Here is a 12,223-nt window from a genome sequence, read left to right on the forward strand (position 1 = left end):
CCCCCTCAGAGCCGCCCCGCCCCCTGCTTGGAGTCACCCTTCTCGGAGCCCACACGACCAGGAGGCGGTGGCCCGGAGGGCCTCGGTCCTGAGGCGGGCTCTCGGTATCACACCTGAGCATCCGCACCCCCTCCTCTTCCCCACTTTTGAGTCGGGAGTCCTGACCCACCACAAGTGGAAAGCACCTGCCCGGCAGCACTTCTGGGGGGGGGGGTTGTACCCCTTCTCTAGTCCAGCTCTGAAGAGGTTTACTGTAATCTTCCTCATCCCTTCTCAACTTCTCATCCCACGGGTGTTTGTTCAGGATCGTCTTTTTCATAGTCTTGGCGAGGTTCTTTGGGTAGATGCAACATCTTTTAGGAGACCAATTGAGTGGTTGGAACAAAGGCTTTTTGCAAGCTTTCAGACACAAGTGCCCTTCTTGAGGCACAGGGAGCCTCTGCTGGGCCAAGATTCCCAAGGAAATAAAAGATATCATTGGTGACTCAATGGCAGCGTAGGCAGATTGGCAGCGTGCCCTCTGCAAAAGCGCTGCTGATGCTGCTGGTGGCACCTGTGGGCAGTTGTCACTTGCCACCCCCCCCACTGCCAACACCTCCAGTGGCATCTGCAGGTGCTTGCGCTCACCCCCACCACGGCCGCCATGGCCACCTGCGGGAGCTCGCTGCTCACCGCCACCACACCCCCGCCACTGTGGTCGCAGCCTGCAGGTGGTCACCGTGCCCCGCCAGGCAGGTAGGGGAGAGCACCACCTCCCTTGGAAGCCCATTCCAAATTTTGGCCACCCTTACTGTGAAGTTTTTCCTGAGATCTAGTCTAAATCTGCTCTCTGTCAGTCTGGGACCATTGCTCCTTGTTACCCCAAGAGGTGCCCTGGTGAACAGAGCATCTCCGATCCCCTGCTGTGTCCCCCTAATGAATTTGTAGGCGGCCACAAGATCCCCTCTCGGCCTTCTCTTGCAGAGGCTGAAGAGGTCCAGGTCCCTTAGTCTCCCCTCATAGGGCTCATCCTATAAGCCCCTACCCTGTCCTTTTAATAGTCTTGGTGTTCTACCAATCAGGCTATGCTTTGTTCTGCCTTCTCCTCTATCACCCCCTGGCAGATTGTTTTCAACTCATTCCAATTACGTTTTTGGTTCAAGCTTCAACTGAATAAATCCAGCCCTAGGCCCCAGCATAGTAGTAAAATGTCTAATTTCTGTTTAACTGGAGAAAAAAGTGTGTTGTTTCATATGTGATGATGCGCCTCATCATCTGCACCTCCCTTTTCAAAATTCTAGATCTGCCCAAAGCAATCAGGGCTCGTGGACAGAGGTGATATCTTTTATTAGACCAACAAGATTTTTGCCCGCCCCACCAAATTCTTTAATTGCAAGCATTCAGGCACAAACACCCTTCATCAGGCATCAGAGAAAAGATTGTAAAAGTTCTCCTTGGTAGAAATGAAAGTTCATATTTCATAGGATTTCACAGAGGAGTCAATACATGGAAAATACCCTCTGGGCAGTAGTTCTTAGCTGGCAAGGAGTCTCAGCTCTCCTGTGAGCTGTGATGATACAAATTACCTCAGGCAAAGGCAGGAGCAGGATCTCAGGTTTCAGGTGGTCCAAGTTGCTTCCTGCTTTGGAAAATGTGAAGAGTTCATTCCCAGGGACTGAGCACAGGGCACACTGACAACACAGTGTTGTCTTCTAATCCGGCAGTCCTCAACCTTGTAGGTCATGACCCAAAAGTGGGTCGCAAGAATATAGTGCTATGGCAAGGGAGTTTGGCACCTAGGGCAAAGCCTGCAGTGGCAGCCCGCCCTTGCCCCAATCCATGGGGTAGCCCTCCCCATACTTGCCCGGGAGAACATGCAGCTGCGGAAGCTGCTCTTCCCCTGTCCCCACGCCCCCCAAACAAGCCCCTTGCAGCTCTGTCCCATGCCCTGCCCTGGCTGGGTAGCACCTGTTGGCATCCCTTTGCTTTGGCGCCCAGGGTGATTGCCCTGCTTGCCCCTCCTTTGCTATGGCACTGCAAGAATATATGAAAGGGTCACAAACAAACTTTAAAAATGGATCAATAAACTTTAAAAATGGATTCTCCTTTAAAGAAAAACATGGGAAACCACAGCTTTTCCCTTGTAGACTGGTAGAGTTCCAGCCTGCAAGGGACTGCTTGCCCCCACACACACACACATGCCCCACATGCTGGGGGTGGTGGGCAGAGGGTCCAGAGTGGTCATCAAATGGGTCCTGGTACAAAAACAGGTTGAGAACCAATGTTGTAACCCTCAGGCCCTGGTCTGCTCCCTCCTCTCTCATCCTGGCTTGTTCCATGCCATTACAGAGACACTCTCACCTCCCTAGCCATCTGCCTGGCTTGTCACGTCACGGCTATGAGTTGCAGTGTGCAAATGAGGGATTTTTTGGTTATGACTGACCTGAAAAATGTGTACCCCCCACACCCACACATACACATACACACACACTTCAGACTGACTCAGAACTCAGAATGACTTTGAGGGTTGTTTTTTGGTTTGCCAAAAATGACTTTGTTTGAGAACAAGTGAAATGCTTCAGTCAACCTGAAAGAAAGTGGATTGTCTCCTTCTCTTGTCTTTTTCCCTGACTTTTTTTTCAAATCAACTTTAAGCAAAGTTCTAAACTAGAGGCCTTTTGAAATGAAAAAGCAAAATGTCTCATTTAAAATAATATTCAAAACAAAATGCCCAGGCTTTAAAAAAATGGCCCAAATATTTGTGGACTCAACAACTAGTTTCTAGCACCCTGAAACTGCATTTTTGGTGAATAATTTATCTGTCTGGAATACTTCTCCCCAGTAAAGTCTTTCTACATCAACAGCCCCTACATCAGCTGGAAACATGAGCATTGCTGTTTGCGGTGGGGTGACTAGTGCCTTGGAGCAGTGGTTTCACGGAGATCTGGTAGAATATGTTTAATTAGCTGACTTCTCTACAAGGCATCACACTAAGTGAGTTTATTTAACAGTGAAAACACCAAGGACAATGTTAGGTTTGTAGCTTGTTTATTCTCTGTAGGCAAAAATATTTTTTTTTTTTTTACAAAGACTGGGGAACATTATTATGCAGTCCCCCTGGACACCACAGCTATGAAAGACAACTTCTTTGCTCGCAAGATCATGAGCCTCTGTTTTTTTTCTGAATGAAGGCATGACAGAGGCATAAGCATGCTAAACTCACCATGCATTTGTGTACAGGACTAAAAGAAGAAATAATTTCTTCTATTAAATACTGCAGTTGCTCTCACCAAAGCGTCGACACTTTATCACCTTCAGGTAGGTCTCCACCTTGTGAAGGTCTTTCTTGAAGCAGGACAAGAGACCATAGTTTTTTAACAAGGCATCTTCATTTCGGAGATTTATGTCAAATTTCTCATACGTGGGTTTGAGGATTTGAGGACCTCGATGGCTTCCATCTTCCAACTCCTGCAAAGACATGCCAGCCTAAATGAGAGGAAATGGCTCTGAGGAAGGTATATCAAAACCCTTCAGGCCTGGGACCATGGAAATGATTGCCAAGGCAGAAGCACAGGTGAGTGAAACCCACTGCCCAGCCCCTGCACTCCCAAAGAAGGGCTTTCACAGAGAGAGAAAACCAGAGGCAGCATTCAGACAGAGAAGGAGTGGGTTTAGCAAATCTGTGTGGGTGCCCTTGGGAGTTTCCAGTGGCCAATGAGATGGAGTGTGCTGGTGAGAGGAGCTGCTATCAAATCCAGGCTGGCTCATCTGGTATAAGAACAAGACAGGCAGCTAAAGGAGAGAAGCAGAGGGTAGCAGATAGTTCTGGGGTGAGCTGGGGTTTGAGGTGACTGGGGCAGAGGAGATCAGGTGGGAATGGGAGGTAGGGGATAGAACAGCAGATGATCCTGGGAGTAGATGGGCTATAGAGAGGTGGGATATACATCTAATTTATGTATGCATATTCCACCCTATCCAGGAGGCTCAGAGCCTTTTATATAAGTGGCCTTATATGAATTTTACTCACTGTGCGCAGGATGGGAACTTCTATTTCTGGATTCCCCGTAGACCCTTACTTACTGCTCCCTCTAGTCCTGCTCCTTTCCATTGCCTCACCTTGTTTGCTTTTTTTAAGCTGCAAGCACATATGTTTAAAATCAGTGGTTCCCAACCCTTTCTAGACTGTGACCCCATGTTACAGCAAAAAATATACCAAGACCCTTCTCCTATGTAGCATTTAATAAGGTCTTTGCCACCTTCCTGATGTTGGATGCATTTTAGAATACAGACACATACATTTTTAAATGCAAGTTGAGCAACTTATATGTGTGAAAATATGGTGGCACAGTGATTTAAGCACATCATCTTGCTATGATTCCAGAGGCATGACTTTGAGCCCTGCTCCATACTAGAGCTAAAGTCTCTAGCCAACCTAGCTGTAAACAGGCATCTAGTAATTTAGGATAGGGAGTGAAAGAGAGCTGACATGATGCTAGCTCCCTCATCACTCCCTTGTGTGCCCTTTGCTATACAAACTGACTTGTCTTAATCATGACTGACTGAGAGACAGCAAGGCTCTGACAGATCTTTGACTTTTTGCAGTATCTTGGGACACTGATCTATGTATATACGCATAAACAGTAAGCTATTATCTGCAAGAATGGAGCTGAATGGAGCACTGGGGTGAGAGACAATGGCAAGAGGTCAAATGTGCCTATGTTGGACATAAAATGGGATGGGGACTATTAATGGATCTCAGGAACAGAGCTGGTCAAAATGCTGGATTAAGGCAATTATGGAACTGGTGAAATAATCTCTACTCTGCTAAAAAACTTTGCACTTCTAATAGAGAAAGCTTTAACTAATGATCAAACATTCTGGATTTTGAGTAAAAATCTCTCCAGGCTACAAGCCTCCTGGTGCTTCCCCGTGGAAAGCCTTATGCACCAACTGAAACACCAAGTAAAACTTCTTGTTCCATATCATGCCTTGTACTTTTCTCATCAGCAAAGTATCAGAATGCCTTCCCATAATGTATTAAGCAATAGAACTAACTTCTATTACATATTTATTCTTTCATGCTTCACCCAAGTGTATAAGTGTGTGCAGTGGTGTTTTGTTGCGGTATTTTTAAAATAATAATGTATAATTCACACACCAATTCTTATTGGTTCATGCTAGAGGTAAAAAATGCATGCCTTGCACTTGTAGAGAGAGTTTGTAATGTTTTGATGGCTCCTAGTTCCTGTGGAAGGAAATTCCACCATCTGAGAATGACCCCAATAAAAGCTTTGTCTCCAGGTATCCAAGAAAGCCATGTTGTTCTGTACCCGTGTTACATGTTGCAACTCACCCTCATCAAAGCCTGAATACCTTCTTCTAAATCCCTCAGTTTCTCGTAGACTCTGTCTGAGGTGCCAAAAACAAGGCTGTTGGTGAACACCCTGCTAAGGAATTGTACTGGGTTTAACCAGGACTGGATGAGAACCAGAGAAAATCGAAGAAGCTCCATGTCCTGAAATGAAAAACAAAGAATCAGGGTCATCAATCAGGATAGGTTTAGATTGGATATCAGGAAAAATTTATCTCCAGCACATTTTAACAACCCTTGCACCAGCAGGATACTAGCTACTGTTGTCCCCCTGCTTGACCTATGACAGGTTCGGGTGTGTTGTATTATAGGGTTGACTGTAGTTTAAGGGTGCTGTTACAGGCTACCTTTAAACTACTCTAAATGTGTGGAACGTTAGGCGCTGTTAAAGTTTGAACGGTTTCAGAGCTATCATAGGGTAAGGCTTAATGCCTGAACAACTCTGACTTGCTGCTAGAGGGCATGGCAAGCAGGGGCATGGCCAGGAGTCAGGACTCTATCCCTCCTTTGGGAGCAGAGACCCAAGCACAGTGAGAGCATGAAGCCTGGGAAAGCATGCCTTGCTGGGCCTCATGGTTTCCCTGCCTGAAGGCTCCACTCTTAGTGCAGGGTCCCTGGGGGGTTAACTGTGGCAACAGCATGGACCCTGAAGAAGTATGCCTCTCCATGCTCCATGCTCTCACCATGCTCCATACTAGGTAGCCCTTTCCCCTCTACCCCCAGAAGTGTGGAAAGCTGGTGACGGGAGCTGTGCCTCCCCATCAAATTCTCCTGGCTGAGAGAGAGCTGGCTGGATGTGGGATAAGGACTTAGCCCTCTCAGGGGAGGACTGTCTACTTGGCCCCTAGCCCAAGGGCCTGAATTGGGTCTCCTAGGATCCTTGGAACCAGCAGCATGGCGCTGAGGTCATGGGCTGGGGTCATACCCAGTGGGGGCAGATGCGGGTGTTAGTTTAGGCCAGTACCACCTGCTGGGCAGCATTGCTTGGAAGGGTAGAAAGTCTGTTAGGGGTAGAGGGGCTGGTAACTGTGCATCCTGGGATGCAAGATGACTGCAGATAGGTTGCTTTATCTCCATGGAGTAGACCAGGAGTTGCCAACCGGGGGTACCCTGGGGGTACTTGGGAAGGCCACCACCCCACGCCACCACCTCCCAGGAGCAGGGCCAGGGGGAGGAGAGGGGAAGGGCAGTGGCACCCCTCTGCTGGCCACAAAGGTGCCACCCATCTGGCTGGAATGGGGTGAGGGGAGGGAGCTTGCACACGGCTGCCACCACCCATCACCCTGCGCTGCTGCCACTCCACATCTGGGTGTGAAAACCCCTGGAGAAGACTAACAATGCTCTAGCTCAAGCTAGGTAAAATGGTTCAAAGATAACCCTTGCCCACCAACGCATAACTTTAAGATGCTTAGAGGATACTTAGCACAGGTTAACACCCTTTAATGTGTAGATGCTCCCATTTCAAATGCCTTTACAATGCTCAAAGGTAGCCTGTAACACCACCCTTAGTAATAGGTTAGGCTAGGATTTGTATGAGGTTGTTTGGATAGGGATGAGCCTCCTCTGGCAGGGGGCTGGACTAGGTGACCTCTAAAGATCCGTTCCAACCCTATTTTTCTATGATTCTATGATTACTGTTCTGGGAGGACACCTGATATAACTCATGCTCTGAAAAGTCCACAGGACAAAAAATGAGCACAAGGGGTCAACTGTGTGTATATCTTGGTTTGATTATCCATCAGAAAGTCAGAAGCCTCCACCTTAACGTGAGGCACAGCATTGCATTTAGGATGGTCTTCAGTGGAGAGTGCCTTTGAAGACTTCCTTCAGTGGTTCAGCTTGTTCCTCCAGATGTCTCCCCTTCAGGCACCAAACTGCTTAGAGCCCACGAGGTGATACAATGTATGCCTCATGGATCTACTTTAACAATCACTGGACATGATAAACTTATATGATATAAAAGAAGCATCAGAAGCAGCTCTTCTTGCTGCCTTGCGGTAACTTACTGATTTCTGCTGGGCATCGTCTTTTCCTGTGGGAGCAGGGATGGTTTCTGAATAACAAAATGCCGACTGGGAATTTTTGTTGGAATGCCTCTGCTCCTCCGGAATATAGGAACGTTCCTGGAAAAATATGCCAAACACACGGAGAACTGCTGTTTCCAGAGCGCTGTTTCTAGGGCCTAAACAAATTCCTATTCCAGCCTGCTTAAGTCCCTGAAAAACTGCCAACACAAAAGGGGAATGGGTCTTCCTCCTCCTTGGGGCATTTTGGTGAACTTGTCTCAGGGTGAAGAGGATGACATATTACAAAAAGTACATCAGTTAATGGTTTTCCAAGGCCTTGAGCAGGGAGGAAAAGGATTACATTTAGGTGGCCAAGATGACTGAGCTGCCTTATAGTAGAATACTGGCTAGCTTTTACTATTAAGTAGGTAGCAAAATGAAATAAAATGGCTGGCAGGTGGGAAATACAGTATAGTCTTTGATGAGCAGAGCATTTGCGGCTCACTTTGTTACCAAAGCTAAAGATCTTCCTCTGGCTAAGCCTGAGCTAGGGCCTAAGGCATAACACAAATATTTGTGCTACTTACAAACTCTTTGTAGGTCTCTGCAGCCAGGAGGTGAAGGTGCTGGGCTCTCAGGACAGCATTTGCAAACAGATTGGAGAGGGGCATGGCAGGGAAGGTTGCTGCCTGTTTAGGCCACTGCAGCCCCAAGATGATTGCAACGAAGAGAGGAGAAAACCATGACCCTGCAAAAAAGGGAGGTGGCATCAGTAACCCTCAGGCTGTGGCCTAATTGTTCTCAGGGACCAAAAAGCTACAGTAAATCCCTTTCCATCCTCCTCCATCTTTCCAGTAGAAGACCTTGGATCACGTTCTGCTAGAGAAGTAGCATATGGGAAGCAAATGACTGATTCCTAGGGGTATTTTTACATGTGCTCAGGGGGCGGAGGAAGGGGTGCTTTCATTAGAGAGCTGCTGTAATTAAAGCACCTAGAACATCCTATGTATCAGCGTCCTCGTGCTTCAAAATGGTGACAGGGGCGCTTTATCTAAAGCTCATTGAACGAGCTTTAGTTAAAGCACCCCGCCACCATTTTCAAACACAGGGATGCTGATACACAAGACAAAGAGGCTGGCTGGAGTGTGCTAATTAGCATGCTTCAGCAGACAGTTTAATTAAGTCTGCTCCAATGTTACAGCAGCCTCCTGGCACATCTACAGGCACCCTGGATTTTAAGACCAGAAAAAGACCATTATGAACATCTAATCTGACTCTTGTAAAGTCCAGGCCAGACTATTTCACTCGGGGTTCCTGCATCAAGCCCAGAACTGGTGGAGCTAGAGAAGACATTTCTTAAAGAAAAACATTCAGTCTTAACATAAAGACTAACAGGAGGGAGAGCTGACCCACTCCCTAAGCGAATTATTTCATTGGCTAATTAAATTGTCCACCAGCTTGAATTTGTCTGGCTTCAGCTTCCAGCTTTGGATCATGTTCTACTTTTGAAGGCTAGATTAAAAAGTCAACTGCTATCAAAAAATCTGAACCTTAAGTTGGTATTAATAAATAGTGATCATGTCACCTCCTAACTGCTTCTCAGATAAACTAAACAAATTGAGCTCCTTTCATCTACCTGCGACAGGAAGGATTTTCAGACCTAGAATCACCCCCATAGCTCTTTTCTGAGCTCTAGTCTGCGCAATCATTGTACTTACCAAGAGATAAATAATATGACAAGCAACATGCAGGTAAAGGGCCAAAGGGACAGATCTTGCTGGTTCTATACCTTCTTAAGATTCTCACATGCATATTCTACCTCTGCTCTCTTTCTCTGACTTGTTCTGACTGCTGTGCACATTCTTTTCCACAGTTGCTGACCTGAAGTGCCCTCTTCTTTTGCCAGAAATCACCAGGCTATCTTCAAAGGGCACACAGCATCATTGTCCCTAATTTACAGATGGAAAATTGAAGTTTTGGGAGATGAATACTAACATTTTGACAGGTAGAAGCCAAATGCAAAGCACTTTAGAGATGGTGAATGCACACAGCTCCCACTGAAATCAATGGGCATGCTCAACATCTCTGAAATCCATGATACTTCTTTAGGTGCCTGAATGTGGATTTACAGAAACTAACTTAAGACAAGGAGATTTGAAAATATTGATCTTCACTTCTGTGCTCCGGTCTCCATTCACAGGATAGAAAACAGGATGAAGATGCTTACCCAGCTTCCAAGAGGGTCCGTGAGGTTTGGTTTATATTCATGCAATGCTTTAAAACATATAAACTTCTCTATAATTATAATAGGTGGAAGCAGCAGTTTGGATGTGTACTGAATTCCCTGATCAGAAATCACAATATACTCACAGGGTCCAGTGGAGATATATTCCCACACATACAGCCAAGTAAATACTTACCTCTTCTTCCCTGTAGGTGCAGAAATAAAACTGATCTCTTCCCCACCTCCAACTGCCCAATGCAAGCAAAAATAATGTGTAAGACCCAAAGGAGTAACAGAGCAGCATCATGCCCTGGGCAACTTCAGCACATGGAGCAACACTGGCTGCTGTGCTATTGGCAGTGGCTATTTTTGTACCTTCCCCACAAAGATAGTAAATGGGGCTTTGGTCCCAGCTGGACATCCTCAGTTACAGTACTGGTAGGACTGGCATTTTGTGGGCCATGGCAGAAAAGGGGAAGTGATACTAGTGATGGGCCTGGGTGTGAATAAGTGGTTATGACAGCACTTATAGTGCTGAGGTTATAGATGCAAAGTAGAGATGGTTTGTGATGTGGATTTTGGGTACTGTGTGCAGGGTGGAAGATGGGTGATACCACAGAGTGATGATGGGAGCTGTGGGTCCAGGGAGGAGGTATGGGGTGCTAAGGGTTTCAATGCTAGGTGCTGCAGGGAGGTGAGGGATACTGGAATTGTAGGTGCAGGGGGAGGTGCATGTGCCAGCAGGTGGTGTTGGGGTTTATAGCTCTATTTTATTTCTTTTTGGTCATCGTTCCAGACCAGTGTTTAGAACTATTTTTTAGTCCAAGCATAATTTGTACTGCTTCTACTGGGGTATTTCTCTGTCCTGGCAAATCATATAGACTGTATAACCTTAGCTTAGCTGTCACCCCATTGACTACACTATCTTTCTTGATATTTTTGTTTCACTGAATGTTTCTTATTCACTAATTTCACAAAACCTAATGGAAATCTCTTATTTGTCCCTTTCCCACCAAAGCCAGAGATGCCCTTTGAGTCTCATGTACTCCTGACAGTAGGAGCAGTTCTTGGTTGAAGAGAGCCCAGTGTAACCTAGTGGATTTAACTACCTCTCCTCCCTGCTATGTCTAGTATTTTCTCCTTTAGGCTGCTCATCAACTAGAAAACAGCTAACACAAAGGGAGAATACAGCTAATGGTAACTGGTACAAGGAAAAATCCTAGTGAAGACAAGGTAAGGTAAGGTAAGGTATTGGCACTTGTTAGTATTTATTTAACCTAACACAACTGAAAACTACTGGAAACCTGATCTTTGTTAGGGCTTAACTTGTGTTAGTTACCATGGGTTTATGGGAGTAATTCTCAACCAGGGTGTAGCACATGAGGGGGCCATGAGATCCTTTTAAGGGTGACATTCAGAATGATCACTGTTGGTTGTCCAAACATCTCCACATGATTCACAAGACAAACCCAGAAAATTCAAATAGGAATCCCTAGTGTCATAAACATTCTGACATGTTGTGGTCTGAGTTGTTTGCAACGGAAGAATTAATCTTCTTCTAAAGTTAAAAAAAAAAGATAAAGTAAAAGTAAAGCTGGCATTTCCCAAGGAACCAAAGTTGAGAACTACTGGTTTAGTAGAAGAATATTTTTTCTTAATACGGGCAGCCCTATATAATGAATCTCAAATGGTTTCTTTGCCTTCAGGGAGAGGGATTAAAAACTGAGGTGTGGATATAAAAAAAATCAGGTGAAACCACTGACAATCTAGTATTATTGACATTCAGAAATAACAAATTTTCCATACCTGAATAAGTGAGATAAAAGCTATGTTTCACAAATCTGCCGTTCCAGTGATCATTTCCCTTTTACCAATCTTAGTCTGAGATAGACTGCAGCAGGCAAGGGTCTCATTAGCTGAGTTTGAGATGGGAGTTCACAGTTATAGGCTGGCCTTCATCCAGCTGCCATCTCTCCAGGTACAAATATTTTGGGGCCCAATTTTGCACCTCTGGGTATTTATCCTGCAATTTGCATTGCTTAGCTATCAAGTCACTGATTGTTTCCACAACTGTAGGATTACATTTTCAGACAGCATCGTGTGTGCCTTAGTTTTCATCTGCATAACCAGAAGTCAGTGCTTATAAACCTGTCTATGATTTCCTTTAACCTGGGATGACACTTTTCCAGGCTGCACAAGGCTTTGTTTCTATCTCTGAGTTCTAGGGTGGCCACTAAAATCAGCTGATAATTGATATAGAGTGAAAAAAACCCAAAACATAAACCAAAATGATGTTATAGGCAAGATCTGATACCTTGGGAGAAACTACTGAAGATAAACAGCTATAGAGCTATTTCTCATTTTGCCAGTAGCATGCTGCTGAGAGCAGCTCTGTACTGAGCAAAGCAAACCGCTAGATAGGTATGAATTCTTCTCAGCCTGAAGGACCTTCATCTGAAGACCTTGTCAAAGTGTGAAAGACTTGAAAAAAATATGAAGGTTAGCAAGAGGGAGATGAGGCAGAGGAAGGCTAGGGGTTGCCATGTTGTCAGTGTTTGCCCAGCCCAAAGGCATGGCTAATGCCAGCCGTGTATATACAGTACCAAGCCATAGTGTCCACCAAGTGTCACAACCCAGAACAGA

At 45.7% G+C, this 12,223-nt stretch overlaps 1 protein-coding gene across 1 annotated transcript; it reads right to left on the reverse strand.

The window, feature by feature from the left end:
* Window positions 1-3,212: 3,212 nt before the first annotated feature.
* LOC109301680 (somatotropin) lies at window positions 3,213-9,032 on the reverse strand. The gene is made up of 5 exons (XM_019522918.1): window positions 8,993-9,032; window positions 7,944-8,104; window positions 7,357-7,473; window positions 5,333-5,494; window positions 3,213-3,447 (listed from the first exon to the last, which is right to left on the reverse strand). The coding sequence occupies exons 1-5, from the start codon at window positions 9,030-9,032 to the stop codon at window positions 3,247-3,249; spliced, it is 681 nt and encodes a 226-aa protein (XP_019378463.1). The 3' UTR covers window positions 3,213-3,246.
* Window positions 9,033-12,223: the final 3,191 nt, after the last annotated feature.

Source organism: Gavialis gangeticus, unplaced genomic scaffold (genome assembly GCF_001723915.1).
Source record: "Gavialis gangeticus isolate Ggan-Ray unplaced genomic scaffold, GavGan_comp1, whole genome shotgun sequence".
NCBI lineage: Eukaryota > Metazoa > Chordata > Crocodylia > Gavialidae > Gavialis > Gavialis gangeticus.